Source organism: Bombina bombina, chromosome 6 (assembly GCF_027579735.1).
Source record: "Bombina bombina isolate aBomBom1 chromosome 6, aBomBom1.pri, whole genome shotgun sequence".
NCBI lineage: Eukaryota > Metazoa > Chordata > Amphibia > Anura > Bombinatoridae > Bombina > Bombina bombina.
In genome coordinates, this window is record NC_069504.1 from 19,782,832 (window position 1) to 19,798,992 (window position 16,161).

Below are 16,161 nucleotides of genomic sequence, written 5' to 3' on the forward strand. Positions count from 1 at the left end.
ACATACAGTAATTGTGTGAGCTAGTTTACCTACAGGATTACATACATACAGTAATTGTGTGAGCTAGTTTACCTACAGGTTTACATACATACAGTAATTGTGTGAGCTAGTTTACCTACAGGTTTACATACAGTAATTGTGTGAGCTAGTTTACCTACAGGTTTACATACAGTAATTGTGTGAGCTAGTTTACCTACAGGTTTACATACAGTAATTGTGTGAGCTAGTTTACCTACAGGTTTACATACAGTAATTGTGTGAGCTAGTTTACCTACAGGTTTACATACAGTAATTGTGTGAGCTAGTTTACCTACAGGTTTACATACATACAGTAATTGTGTGAGCTAGTTTACCTACAGGTTTACATACAGTAATTGTGTGAGCTAGTTTACCTACAGGTTTACATACAGTAATTGTGTGAGCTAGTTTACCTACAGGTTTACATGCAGTAATTGTGTGAGCTAGTTTACCTACAGGTTTACATACAGTAATTGTGTGAGCTAGTTTACCTACAGGTTTACATACAGTAATTGTGTGAGCTAGTTTACCTACAGGTTTACATACAGTAATTGTGTGAGCTAGTTTGCCTACAGGTTTACATACAGTAATTGTGTGAGCTAGTTTACCTACAGTAATTGTGTGAGCTAGTTTACCTACAGGTTTACATACAGTAATTGTGTGAGCTAGTTTACCTACAGGTTTACATACAGTAATTGTGTGAGCTAGTTTACCTACAGGTTTACATACAGTAATTGTGTGAGCTAGTTTACCTACAGGTTTACATACAGTAATTGTGTGAGCTAGTTTACCTACAGGTTTACATACAGTAATTGTGTGAGCTAGTTTACCTACAGGTTTACATACAGTAATTGTGTGAGCTAGTTTACCTACAGGTTAGGGCTGTATGTGTGTTATTAGGGAACCTAAGATGGCAGAATGCACTAATGAGGGACCCCTGCAGGCCTTGACCAGCAATATGCCCGGGTGCTGACGGTCTAATACTACACACTGCTGATCGTTATTCCTGCTTGCCTGAAGATTAAAGAGAGCAATTAAAGGGACATAACACCCCCCCCCCCCCCAAAAAAAAATAAATAGTTTCATGATTCAGGTAGAAGTAAATTGTAAAGTTGTTCAAAATTGTATTTTCTATTTCATTTTATTCATTCTTTGGCATTCTTTGTTGAAGAAGTAGCAATGCACTACTGGGATCTAACTGAATGCATTGAGTGAACGAATACCATGTGGCATAAATGTGCAACCACTAATCAGCAGCTCCAGTCTCTCCCTAGGTAACCTTTTCAGCAAAGGATATTAAGAGAACAAAACAAATCGGATAACAGAAGTAAATTGAAAAATTGTTTAAAATCACAAGATCTTTCTGAACCATGAAAAGAAAAAATATGGGGTTTATGTCCCTTTAACCCTTGCATGTGGTCCCAGGCCTCACTGCATCACTTTCATATATTTAGGGACCTGTTGTAGTGACCTTCGCTGGGACGTGATGAGGAAAATACAAAGAAAGTATTTCCAAAGATAAGCGAGTAGTTTGAAAGGATTTTATTGGAGGCCAGGCAGTCCTGCAAGCATCATCTGTGTCCTGACATGATTTTGCTTATTTTTCAGTATTGATAGAATGTGAAACTTATATTCTTTTTAATACATCTTTGATGAACAAAGGTTGCCATATCCTTAAAGGGAAGTTCTAGGTGCGGCTGTAGCAGGGTCAGCCTTGTAGAACCTTCCTCCAATCTTCCATCCTAAACATTAATTTATGTCCTGGTCCCAAGACCGATTAAGCTCAGAGCAGAAACCATAAAGAAAGTGTATGGGCTGCACAAGGTTCAAGGCATTTGCTAGGAGTCTTGTCGCTATTTTACATGCAACAGGAAATGCCACAATAGAAAATCTTTGTTATTCTTAGGCTCTTGTAGGTTTCCTCCCTGGCCCCTAGACTCTCATTTACAGCAATAAAAAGTTCCTTTTTTTCACTTCTCTCCTAGAAAACACAGATTGTTTACTTGCACCCACAAAACACCTGCAAAAAGCTACACCGGATCTGTAGGCACTGACTAACAAGTCTGTTGTCACTCTCAGGCAGTAGTGACTGTTATGTGTAAAAATGTATATTCTGCGCCGCTAGCACCAGAACAAAAACATTAGCCCAATTTAGCTAGCAAGGGTATATGTAGCTCTTGCACTGCGCTCAGATGGAACTTTAGTGTGCAGCCTTTCTGAATGTATGATTGGCCATGTTAGTGGTTCCTTGGGCAATGGTGGCTGCCTTTCCCTGCCCTGCCACATCTGATTTGGTCTGCATTGAAGCAAATTAAGAATGCTGAGCTTATAAACACATGTGATCACGATCTCTGCTGTGCCAGGGTGAGCATGCTAAAAACTATTGCCTGTGGTTCTATCATGAACTCCTGTAACATAAATGTTCTTTACAAAACACAATTTAATTTCCTGGTGGGTATGAACAATTACACTGCAGAATACAGATAAATACCACTACCACCTGGTACAATCAGGAGTGCATTGACCACTTGTCCCCACCTGAAATCCAGATCAAGGCAACTCTTAATGAGTCAGCAGCTGCTTAGAGACTAAGACTGATCAGGTGTGATGTAGCCAAAACATAAATACAATTGCTATTAAATATCTTTAAATAAACGTGTAATTAGAGATCCTCAAACTTAAAAGAACAAGGTTTTTAGCCTTTAGTTCAACATTGATAAAATAATAAAGATCTTGTGATTTCATTATAGAGCTCGGTGGCCTGAGCCAAATAGCTGGTTGTTGCTGAATAGAAAACAGATCTTTATTATTTGTTTAGAATCCAATCAAACTTACAAATCACTGATTTCATCACAGGGATTAGAATATTTGCTTTTCGTAGGCACCTGAAAGCCACCTATACTGTAACTTGCGCACTATTGTAATTAGGGAATTAACTGAAACCTTTAATGTCACCCTCAAAGTCACGGATACCACCGTCACCCCTGCAGCACAAGCTACATTAGTATAAACACCCTATCTTGCTGGCTCTGTATATACAATAAAAGTGTACGTAGCTCTTGTGAAAACTGGGTGTTCAGCCCTGGTGGGGTGTAAACCCCAAAACATAACAATACACTGGGAAAACTAAAATGGTGGCTGGTCTCATCAGCAAAGCCTTCACCGTGTAATGCTGAAGGATGCGATCAAGGAATCGAAATGCTGAGAAGCATTTTTTAATGCTTGTAGGTTGTTATGCAACTCATCTCAAAACGAGCAACAGTATTAATTACACATCACTTGCATGCCAAAGCAGAGGGGTGACAACGTACCTTAGCACGCTGCTAGTAGACTTGTACTGCCATAGGCAGCCTGAGCACTTTCATTCGGCCCCTACCAACTTTCTGCCCGATCACAAGCTGCTTTGTGCTTTTTTCTTATAAAGACAAGCTCCTTTTGTTGGAATCTTAAAATGGCCGAACTAAAGCATTTACATGGTGCTGTTCTAATGTGTCAAGTTTAGAATTTATTGTAGTTTATAACATTAGAAAGCAAAGCAGTGCCAGGCTGTACCCAAAGCCAGTATAAGGGAATGGGAAATAAAGATATTTAGTAAATTGAAAAAGCCAATATAAATCAGCGTGTTTGTGCTGGCGCCTGTTACCGATGAAAGCAGCAAATCTAGTGTTTTCTCCATAAGGACAATATGATGCTTCCCACCTACCACACATTTGCCCGGCGATGGCATCTGAGTCAGTAGATACAGGGAGCGGCCGCTCAGCATGACAAGTACCATTAGTATGAGTTATGCTACCACAGGGATAATGCCACTTGCTTTGCTTTGTGTGCTCACATTGAGTGAAAAAGCCACAGCTCTGAGCTCTCATTGCTTTCCTCATCATAGTTGTGTTGCTAAATCTGTGTTGCTCTACAGATAACAGAAAATAATAATAATAATAATCCTTGTACATTTGACACAGCCCACCAAGCTGATGTCGTATTGCTTTAATACATTTCATACAACTGCTGTATTGGTCAGTGTTACACAAGTTGTGCTAAATCAGACTAGCTCATCTCATACAAGTGCTGTATTGGTGAGTGTTACACAAGTTGTGTGTTGTGCTAAATCAGACTAGCTCATCTCATACAAGTGCTGTATTGGTCAGTGTTACACAAGTTGTGCTAAATCAGACTAGCTCATCTCATATAACTGCTGTATTGGTCAGTGTTACACAAGTTGTGCTAAATCAGACTAGCTCATCTCATACAAGTGCTGTATTGGTCAGTGTTACACAAGTTGTGTGTTGTGCTAAATCAGACTAGCTCATCTCATACAAGTTCTGTATTGGTGAGTGTTACACAAGTTGTGCTAAATCAGACTAGCTCATCTCATACAAGTGCTGTATTGGTGAGTGTTACACAAGTTATGTGTTGTGCTAAATCAGACTAGCTCATCTCATACAACTGCTGTATTGGTCAGTGTTACACAAGTTGTGCTAAATCAGACTAGCTCATCTCATATAACTGCTGTATTGGTCAGTGTTACACAAGTTGTGCTAAATCAGACTAGCTCATCTCATACAACTGCTGTATTGGTTAGTGTTACACAAGTTGTGTGTTGTGCTAAATCAGACTAGCTCATCTCATACAACTGCTGTATTGGTCAGTGTTACACAAGTTGTGCTAAATCAGACTAGCTCATCTCATATAACTGCTGTATTGGTCAGTGTTACACAAGTTGTGCTAAATCAGACTAGCTCATCTCATACAACTGCTGTATTGGTCAGTGTTACACAAGTTGTGCTAAATCAGACTAGCTCATCTCATACAAGTGCTGTATTGGTCAGTGTTACACAACTTGTGCTAAATCAGACTAGCTCATCTCATACAACTGCTGTATTGGTCAGTGTTACACAAGTTGTGCTAAATCAGACTAGCTCATCTCATATAACTGCTGTATTGGTCAGTGTTACACAAGTTGTGCTAAATCAGACTAGCTCATCTCATACAACTGCTGTATTGGTCAGTGTTACACAAGTTGTGCTAAATCAGACTAGCTCATCTCATACAACTGCTGTATTGGTCAGTGTTACACAAGTTGTGCTAAATCAGACTAGCTCATCTCATACAACTGCTGTATTTGTCAGTGTTACACAAGTTGTGCTAAATCAGACTAGCTCATCTCATACAAGTGCTGTATTGGTTAGTGTTACACAACTTGTGCTAAATCAGACTAGCTCATCTCATACAACTGCTGTATTGGTCAGTGTTACACAAGTTGTGCTAAATCAGACTAGCTCATCTCATACAACTGCTGTATTGGTCAGTGTTACACAAGTTGTGCTAAATCAGACTAGCTCATCTCATACAACTGCTGTATTGGTCAGTGTTACACAAGTTGTGTGTTGTGCTAAATCAGACTAGCTCATCTCATACAACTGCTGTATTGGTTAGTGTTACACAAGTTGTGTGTTGTGCTAAATCAAACTAGCTCATCTCATACAACTGCTGTATTGGTCAGTGTTACACAAGTTGTGCTAAATCAGACTAGCTCATCTCATACAACTGCTGTATTGGTCAGTGTTACACAACTTGTGCTAAATCAGACTAGCTCATCTCATACAACTGCTGTATTGGTCAGTGTTACACAAGTTGTGCTAAATCAGACTAGCTCATCTCATACAACTGCTGTATTGGTCAGTGTTACACAAGTTGTGCTAAATCAGACTAGCTCATCTCATACAACTGCTGTATTGGTCAGTGTTACACAACTTGTGCTAAATCAGACTAGCTCATCTCATACAACTGCTGTATTGGTCAGTGTTACACAACTTGTGCTAAATCAGACTAGCTCATCTCATACAACTGCTGTATTGGTCAGTGTTACACAACTTGTGCTAAATCAGACTAGCTCATCTCATACAACTGCTGTATTGGTCAGTGTTACACAAGTTGTGTGTTGTGCTAAATCAGACCAGCTCACCTCATACAACAGCTGTATTGGTCAGTGTTACACAACTTGTGCTAAATCAGACTAGCTCATCTCATACAACTGCTGTATTGGTCAGTGTTACACAAGTTGTGTGTTGTGCTAAATCAGACTAGCTCATCTCTTACAACTGCTGTATTGGTCAGTGTTACACAAATTGTGCTAAATCAGACTAGCTCATCTCATACAACTGCTGTATTGGTCAGTGTTATACAAGTTGTGTGTTGTGCTAAATCAGACTAGCTCATCTCATACAACTGCTGTATTGGTCAGTGTTACACAAGTTGTGTGTTGTGCTAAATCAGACTAGCTCATCTCATACAACTGCTGTATTGGTCAGTGTTACACAAGTTGTGTGTTGTACTAAATTAGACTAGCTCATCTCATACAACTGCTGTATTGGTTAGTGTTACACAAGTTGTGTGTTGTGCTAAATCAGACTAGCTCATCTCATACAACTGCTGTATTGGTCAGTGTTACACAAGTTGTGTGTTGTGCTAAATCAGACTAGCTCATCTCATACAACTGCTGTATTGGTCAGTGTTACACAAGTTGTGCTAAATCAGACTAGCTCATCTCATACAACTGCTGTATTGGTTAGTGATCAGACTAGCTCATCTCATACAACTGCTGTATTGGTCAGTGTTACACAAGTTGTACTAAATCAGACTAGCTCATCTCATACAACTGCTGTATTGGTCAGTGTTACACAAGCTGTGTGTTGTGCTAAATCAGACTAGCTCATCTCATACAACTGCTGTATTGGTTAGTGTTACCCAAGTTGTGCTAAATCAGACTAGCTCATCTCATACAAGTGCTGTATTGGTCAGTGTTACACAAGTTGTGCTAAATCAGACTAGCTCATCTCATACAACTGCTGTATTGGTCAGTGTTACACAAGCTGTGTTTTGTACTAAATCAGACTAGCTCATCTCATACAACTGCTGTATTGGTCAGTGTTACACAAGTTGTGCTAAATCAGACTAACTCATCTCATACAACTGCTGTATTGGTGAGTGTTACATAAGTTGTGTGTTGTGCTAAATCAGACTAGCTCATCTCATACAACTGCTGTATTGGTCAGTGTTACACAAGTTGTGTGTTGTGCTCAATCAGACTAGCTCATCTCATACAACTTGTGCTAAATCAGACTAGCTTATCTCATACAACTGCTGTATTGGTCAGTGTTACACAAGTTGTGCTAAATCAGACTAGCTCATCTCATACAACTGCTGTATTGGTCAGTGTTACACAAGTTGTGCTAAATCAGACTAGCTCATCTCATACAACTGCTGTATTGGTCAGTGTTACACAAGTTGTGCTAAATCAGACTAGCTCATCTCATACAACTGCTGTATTGGTTAGTGTTACACAAGTTGTGCTAAATCAGACTAGCTCATCTCATACAACTGCTGTATTGGTTAGTGTTACACAAGTTGTTCTAAATCAGACTAGCTCATCTCATACAACTGCTGTATTGGTCAGTGTTACACAAGTTGTGCTAAATCAGACTAGCTCATCTCATACAAGTGCTGTATTGGTCAGTGTTACACAATTGTGCTAAATCAGACTAGCTCATCTCATACAACTGCTGTATTGGTCAGTGTTATACAAGTTGTGCTAAATCAGACTAGCTCATCTCATACAACTGCTGTATTGGTCAGTGTTACACAAGTTGTGCTAAATCAGACTAGCTCATCTCATACAACTGCTGTATTGGTCAGTGTTACACAAGTTGTGCTAAATCAGACTAGCTCATCTCATACAACTGCTGTATTTGTCAGTGTTACACAAGTTGTGCTAAATCAGACTAGCTCATCTCATACAACTGCTGTATTGGTTAGTGTTACACAAGTTGTTCTAAATCAGACTAGCTCATCTCATACAACTGCTGTATTGGTCAGTGTTACACAAGTTGTGCTAAATCAGACTAGCTCATCTCATACAAGTGCTGTATTGGTCAGTGTTACACAATTGTGCTAAATCAGACTAGCTCATCTCATACAACTGCTGTATTGGTCAGTGTTATACAAGTTGTGCTAAATCAGACTAGCTCATCTCATACAACTGCTGTATTGGTCAGTGTTACACAAGTTGTGCTAAATCAGACTAGCTCATCTCATACAACTGCTGTATTGGTTAGTGTTACACAAGTTGTGTGTTGTGCTAAATCAGACTAGCTCATCTCATACAACTGCTGTATTGGTTAGTGTTACACAAGCTGTGCTAAATCAGACTAGCTCATCTCATACAACTGCTGTATTGGTTAGTGTTACACAAGTTGTGCTAAATCAGACTAGCTCATCTCATACAACTGCTGTATTGGTCAGTGTTACACAAGTTGTGCTAAATCAGACTAGCTCATCTCATACAACTGCTGTATTGGTTAGTGTTACACAAGTTGTGCTAAATCAGACTAGCTCATCTCATACAACTGCTGTATTGGTCAGTGTTACACAAGTTGTGCTAAATCAGACTAGCTCATCTCATACAACTGCTGTATTGGTTAGTGTTATACAAGTTGTGTGTTGTGCTAAATCAGACTAGCTCATCTCATACAACTGCTGTATTGGTTAGTGTTACACAAGTTGTGCTAAATCAGACTAGCTCATCTCATACAACTGCTGTATTGGTCAGTGTTACACAAGTTGTGTGTTGTGCTAAATCAGACTAGCTCATCTCATACAACTGCTGTATTGGTTAGTGTTACACAAGCTGTGCTAAATCAGACTAGCTCATCTCATACAACTGCTGTATTGGTTAGTGTTACACAAGCTGTGCTAAATCAGACTAGCTCATCTCATACAACTGCTGTATTGGTCAGTGTTACACAAGCTGTGTGTTGGTTCTTCTTGCTCTTCTGAGACTACTTGGTGCATACGCTGTTTATGGTACGTTTATGATTTACTACATTATATACAATATGTGCAAGATATTGTATAGCTTAATTGCCTTTTTATTTAAACCATATGTTTAATCCCTGCAGTTCTGGTGATCAGCACACTATTCGGTATACACTATTCAAAGCAAATTTTCCCAACGATCTACGCTTGGTGCAAATACAAAGCAGCTCTGCAAACAGAGGGTGCTTCCTGAGCCCCCACCACTATACACACCATATGCAAACGCAACCATGAGAAGCTAAGGGTTAATGAGAGTGCACCGTTATCAATGGGAAATGACTGGGAATGTAGTGAAAGCATGAGGGAGGGGGTGACAGGGGCTTCATGTGACCTTACATAAAACCCCCTGGATTTCAAGGAGAAAGTGTATGAACGTATATCTGCCTCACATATTCCTCTGCCGCCAGAGGAGAACGATCTCCCTGTTTGTTCTCCTCTGCCGCCAGAGGAGAACGATCTCCCTGTTTGTTCATGCTGCAGTTAGATTGCCAGCTCTTGTGTAAAGACATGGTTCTTACATATAGGAAGCTTCATTTAGTTAGCACAACAATAAGCATTAAATCAATCAAAATCCACACACCTAGGTATCAAGTCAGAACTTGGCACATATGTACAGCTTTACGGTTACGGTCATTGCAAGGGTTAATGGGTCAGATGAGCAACGGTACTACAATAGCCTATAAATTGTTTTTTTACCAACTCTATAATGCATTTCAGTATTTTATCTCTTCTATAAAATACAAAGAGCCTTAGTCTCTGAAACAGTGTGATATATAAAATACAAAAATATAGAAGCAGGTTCACCTCTCCATCAGCAGATCTTTCCCCACAATGTGCCTACCAACACCACCTCGATACTGTATATTCTCCTGCACCTTGCAGATATGTATAAAAATGATACTGAAGTTAGTCAAAGGCTATGAGGTGCGTTACTGCAGTCTAACTTCACAAACAGACCCAAATCAATGAAATCTTCTCTTCTTTCAGCTAACACATCACCCACAGTGTGCTGCAATATACTGCAGGCCTTTACACAAATCAGGTCTTATGCTGCAGCTCGCTCAGAAATGAAGCGGTAACGCACACAAATACACAGGAGCTCAGGAAGGGTTAATAAGGTCTGCAGGAGTTTGGTGCAGAGCAGAGATGCGCCAGCTCTTATGATATTCCTGCCTCGCATGTGTAGAAAAGAGCCTTTGTTTTTGTGCTTTAATTTGTTTGTTTTGCAAAGGTGGAAAAAGGCAGAATAGTAACTGCATTTTATGCCCCCCACCACCACTGATAGGCAAGAAAAACACCCTCACCCCTCCAGCCACTAAAATAACAGCAGGCGTAGGGAGAATAAACAAATCTACTGCTTTTAATAAGAATTCCTTCCCCTCATATATTAAAAAAAAAGAACCTTTATTGCATTTAAATTTTTTTTTTAAACATTTGGCACAGTACAAATTTGTGGTGCTTTTTCCTTTTTTTATAAGATAAACCTGCAAGGAATTGATCTGGGACTCTTAACAAAAGAATTTTCCTTAGAAATTGTGATGTCTGCTCTGCACAAGCAGCCTCAGATTGCACTAAATGATTTGTAGTTTCTGAATAAAACGGGCTAAGCCTTGGGTTTTAATCATTATGGCACATAAACAGCAATTCATAAGTGTTTCTCCCTAAAGTCATAATACCATCATATCTTAAATAGAACTTACAAGTTAGAAAATAGTTTTAAATTTTAATATAATCTGTTTCTGTCATCAGCCCATAGATTTAATATATAAGCATTTACAAGAAAACAAAAAAAGTCTCTCTCTCTCTTTCTGTACAAAAGTTGCTGTCTTTTTGTTGTGCATTCTATTGCATTTTAAATTGAAAAAAAGTCATATTTGAGTTTCCTGTACCTTCTCTTTTGTGTGGGTCTGAATTATATAAGGTTCAGAGATGGTGGTAATTGTGGAGTGTAGAGAATTAGCAATACTGTTAGCCGTCCAATGGGCCCCATGGTGTGCTGGCTTGTAGGTGTTATAGTTCATATGGTCGTGAATGGTGGGCAGCACAACCGCCCCCTCACCTGATACTCCCGTGGGACTCCCACTGGGAATGTCCTCATCCACTTGGATTATCTCGACAGTTCGTGCGGCAGCCACGGTACTCCGCTGCTGGTGCCGTTTGCGTAGCTTGTAAAACACAATAAGCATGGCAGCTGCCAACAATGTAACTGCCACAAAACAGCCAATAATGATCTTTGTGGTTTTCATCACCTCATCCAGGCTAGTTTGCATTTTGTCTCCTGCATCTGATGTTGGCACAGCCACCTGCTTGGGCATTTTGGTAGTCTGGATGAGCACGGTTGTGGTGGTGGTGTATGCTGGCTGGTAACCTGTGGAAGTTGTTGGCACTGGCTTGAATATCATGGAGATGACTTCTGGAGCCATCTCTGTAGTCTCCACGGTGACAGTGGTGAAGAAACTGTAATTGGACGTGTTGAGTTCTGCCGTGCTGACGTTAAGATAGGCCGAAGCATTTGAGTTCCCCGCCATGTTGGTTACCATGCATGTGTAGACCCCTGTGTCGGTCAATAGGACATGAGAGAAGTTTAATGTACCATCATTAAGGATGGTAATCCGGGGGTGGTTGGAAGCGTGACTCAACACAGTCCCATTAGGCAGCAGCCACCTAACAGAAGACATTGGTGAAGTTCTACACTTAAATTCTGCAACTCTGTCCTCTGAAATATTTAAATCCCTAGGAGCATCCATAATAAAAGGAGCTGAGCACTGGAACAATGATTGGTCCACTTCTACCACATACTTTCCCCTCATGTGCGGTGGGGAGTGACAGCGACCACAGCATGTCGAATTGGTGGGGATGTACTCTCGCAGCCACCACGATAGCCATAGAACATCACAATCACAGTCCCATGGGTTGTGATGCAAGTGCAACTCAACTAAGTATCTTAAGGGAGTAAAAAGATCATAGGGGAGGGAGGTCAAATTATTGTGTGCCAAGTTCAACTCTACCAAGGATGTCAGATCATCAAAAGCATTGCGTTCTATGTTGTTAATCTGGGAGTTCATTATCCACAGCTTTTTTAGTGACCTCAGCCCATGGAAGGATGCTGGTTTGATGTCAGGGAAGCTGTTTCCAGATATTTCCAGTTCCTCTAGCCCTATTAATGGTGTGAAGTTTGGCATGTCTCTAATATTACACATCCCAAGGTTAAGGTATTTCAGATTGTATAATCCCTCAAATGCCCCCTCAGAAATATATTCCAACTTTTTGAGCTCTCCCAGGTCCAACCGCATCAAGGATGGGACCCGATTAAAGGCATAGGATGGGATGCTCTCAATAGGATTGTTCCTGAGCCACAACTCTCTCAATTTGGAAAGATACTCAAATGCCCCACTGGGGATTACTGTCAACCAGTTGTCAAACAACTCCAGTGTGTTTAGGCTGGCCAAACCATTAAAAGCTCCAACCTCTATTTGACGGATAGAGTTTCTGCCAAGTTGTAAAACTTCCAAGTGATGAAGGTGTCGGAAAGTGTCAGCCTGGATCATTTGAATGTTGTTCTCCATAAGGTTGAGGTACCGAGTGTTGGATGGGATACCTCGGGGGACTTCAGAGAGGCCTCTGCGTGTGCAGACCACTTTACTGAACTGATTACTGCAGGAACAGACAGAAGGGCAGTTCTGAGGCCCCGAGAATGCTGCACATGAGATCCAAGCTTGCACCATGAGGTAGATAGCAGAGAACAGGATGGCCTTCCAGGTATGGTGCACAGTTACCAGCCACAAGAGATTCATGATGTGGCACGTTCATAATTCACCATTGTCTGGTATTTGGCATGGAAGTGAGAACTTTGCCCTACCCAGGCTTCAGGAGGCTGCAAATTCCCTTTTCCATCTAAACACTACTGGGATTTGTAGGGTTGATCTCTCTTTAATTCTTCATGAAATAGATTAATGACAAATTATATATCCATAGAACTGCCAATGCACTGAACAAGCAAATATAACAAAATCTCTATTAAGTGTACCTGGGCAAAAGGCTGATCAGATTCCTTCAACCGGTGCCCTCCCCTCACTCCAAAAAAACCCTTGGGGAGCAGTCCATCCATAGATTCCTTAGCTTGATAATGCCAGAAAAAAACAGAGGGAGACACAGGGCTGGAAGGGGGTGTTGTAACACAAGATGGCTCCTTTAGTAATCCCAAAAGCTGAAGAAAAGCCACATTAAGAGCAGGCCCGCTCGGCTATGCAGGTGCACCATTGTGTAGGTCCCCCGGGACTCCAGGCTCCTGCACTTGAAATATTCGTCCTTGGATTCCACCGCTGCCTATGGCAGAGGGCTTGGATTGATCCATGTCTATAGCAACTGGATCCCAACAGTAGATCCCAAATCCTCAGGTTCTATGCAAGATTATTATTATATTCCATGTGAGCCCCGGAGGTCCGGGGACCGTGGTTTGTGCAGAGAGAGGAGGCAGCACGGTGCGGGCATCGGGGGCTCTAACCCAGCTCTCCCTAAATCCTGTGCGTTTCCCTCGCTAGAGCCCCTGGGTCCCCTCGCTAGACGCTGTCTCTGCACTCGCTTCTCTCCCTGTGCTGATGCGCTGCTCACTACACTGTCCTGCGGTCTGTGCTCTTCACCCTCATTCTGCGGTGCCTGGTGCGCCTCTCTGGCGGAACCTGTCGGCTGTGCCCCCTCTCCCTGCTCTGTGCCCTCTCCCTGCTCTGTGCCCTCTCCCTCCCGGTTAGGTGCCCGCTGTGTCTGCCTCCTCTCTCGCGGTAGCTGTCCGTGGTGCTGCAGCTGTTCCTGTGGGCAAAGTCAGTGCTCGGGTGCTGGCAGCTCGCAGACCCGGTGCAGGGTGTCACTAGCCGGGCAGAGAGCTCATCCCCGCGGCGGTCCGGCTGACGCAGAGTGATCGCGGCTGCACATGAGCCTCCTCTGCTGGTCCCCTCCCCGCCCGAGCGCCGTCATCACTGGAGGAGGAGGCGGAGGCGGCGGCTTCACCTGGCGCTTCCTGCATTACCTGATGCCCCCTGTGCTGCTTCTCACCCCCTGTCTGCTGCATTACCTGATGCCCCCTGCGCTCATCCTCACCCCCTGCCTGCTGCATTACCTGATGCCCCCTGCGCTGCTTCTCACACCATGTCTGCTGCATTACCTGATGCCCCCTGCGCTCATCCTCACCCCCTGCCTGCTGCATTACCTGATGCCCCCTGCGCTGCTTCTCACCCCCTGCCTGCTGCATTACCTGATGCCCCCTGCGCTGCTTCTTACACCATGTCTGCTGTATTACTTGATGCCCCCTGCGCTCCTCCTCACCCCCTGCCTGCTGCATTACCTGATGCCCCCTGCGCTGCTTCTCACCCCCTGCCTGCTGCATTACCTGATGCCCCCTGCGCTGCTTCTCACACCATGTCTGCTGCATTACCTGATGCCCCCTGCGCTCCTCTTCACCCCCTGCCTGCTGCATTACCTGATGCCCCTGCGCTCCTCCTCACCCCCTGCCTGCTGCATTACCTGATGCCCCTGCGCTCCTCTTCACCCCCTGCCTGCTGCATTACCTGATGCCCCTGCGCTCCTCCTCACCCCCTGCATGCTGCATTACCTGATGCCCCTGCGCTCCTCCTCACCCCCTGCCTGCTGCATTACCTGTTGCCCCTACGCTTCTCCTCACCCTCTGCCAGTGTCATTACCTGATGCCCCCTGTGCTCCTCCTTACGCCCTGCCTGCTGCATTACCTGATGCCCCTACACTTCTCACCCTCTGCCTGCTGCATTACCTGATGCCCCCTGTGCTCCTCACTCCCTGCCTGGTGCATTACCTGATGCCTCCTGCCTGTTGCATTACCTGATGCCCCCGTGCTGCTCCTCACTCCTGCCTGCTGCATTACCTGATGCCCCCTGCGCTCCTCCTCACCCCTGCCTGCTGCATTACCTGATGCCCCCTGCGCTCCTCCTCACCCCCTGCCTGTGTCATTACCTGATGCCCCTACGCTCCTCCTCACCCCCTGCCTGCTGCATTACCTGATGCCCCCTATTCTTCTCCTCACCCCCTGCCTGCTGCATTACCTGATGCCCCCTATTCTTCTCCTCACCCTCTGCCTGCGTCATAACCTGATGCCTCACCCTCTGCCTGCGTCATTACCTGATGCCCCCTGCACTCCTCCTCACCCCCTGCCTGCTGCATTACCTGATGCCCCCTGCACTCCTCCTCACCCCCTGCCTGCTGCATTACCTGATGCCCCCTGCGCTCCTCACCCTCTGCCTGCGTCATTACCTGATGCCCCCTACGCTCCTCCTCACCCCTGCCTGCTGTATTACCTGATGCCCCCTACGCTTCTCCTCACCCCCTGCCTGTGTCATTACCTGATGCCCCCTGCGCTCCTCCTCACCCTCTGCCTGCGTCATAACCTGATGCCCCCTACGCTCCTCCTCACCCCCTGCCTGCTTCATTACCTGATGCCCCCTACGCTTCTCCTCACCCCCTGCCTGCTGCATTACCTGATGCCCCCTACGCTTCTCCTCACCCCCTGCCTGCTGCATTACCTGATGCCCCCTACGCTTCTCCTCACCCCCTGCCTGTGTCATTACCTGATGCCCCCTGCGCTCCTCCTCACCCCCTGCCTGCTGCATTACCTGATGCCCCCTGCGCTCCTCACCCTCTGCCTGCGTCATTACCTGATGCCCCCTACGCTCCTCCTCACCCCTGCCTGCGTCATTACCTGATGCTCCTGTGCTCCTCCTCACTCCCTGCCTGCGTCATTACCTGATGCCCGCTACGCTTCTCCTCACCCCCTGCCTGCTGCATTACCTGATGCCCGCTACGCTTCTCCTCACCCCCTGCCTGCTGCATTACCTGAGGCCCCTTGCGCTTCTCCTCACCCCCTGCCTGCGTCATTACCTGATGCCCGCTACGCTTCTCCTCACCCCCTGCCTGCGTCATTACCTGATGCCCGCAACGCTTCTCCTCACCCCCTGCCTGCTGCATTACCTGAGGCCCCTTGCGCTTCTCCTCACCCCTGCCTGCTGCATTACCTGAGGCCCCTTGCGCTTCTCCTCACCCCTGCCTGCGTCATTACCTGATGCCCGCTACGCTTCTCCTCACCCCCTGCCTGCTGCATTACCTGAGGCCCCTTGCGCTTCTCCTCACCCCTGCCTGCGTCATTACCTGATGCCCGCTACGCTTCTCCTCACCCCCTGCCTGCGTCATTACCTGATGCCCGCTACGCTTCTCCTCACCCCTGCCTGCGTCATTACCTGATGCCCGCTACGC

At 44.6% G+C, this 16,161-nt stretch overlaps 2 protein-coding genes across 2 annotated transcripts in view; one reads left to right on the plus strand and one right to left on the minus strand.

The window, feature by feature from the left end:
- Window positions 1-16,161, plus strand: part of SND1 (staphylococcal nuclease and tudor domain containing 1) — a gene marked incomplete in the record, with an annotated part of 1,252,242 nt that overhangs the window by 1,011,668 nt on the left and 224,413 nt on the right.
- LRRC4 (leucine rich repeat containing 4) lies at window positions 10,275-13,784 on the minus strand. The gene has a single exon (XM_053716328.1). It carries the CDS (start codon window positions 12,681-12,683, stop codon window positions 10,758-10,760), a length of 1,926 nt encoding a protein of 641 aa, XP_053572303.1. The 5' UTR covers window positions 12,684-13,784; the 3' UTR covers window positions 10,275-10,757.

What these genes read in the sequence shown, in the direction of transcription:
- LRRC4 (XM_053716328.1), bottom strand. Translation starts at nt 12,683, where the DNA reads ATGAATCTCTTGTGGCTGGTAACTGTGCACCATACCTGGAAGGCCATC.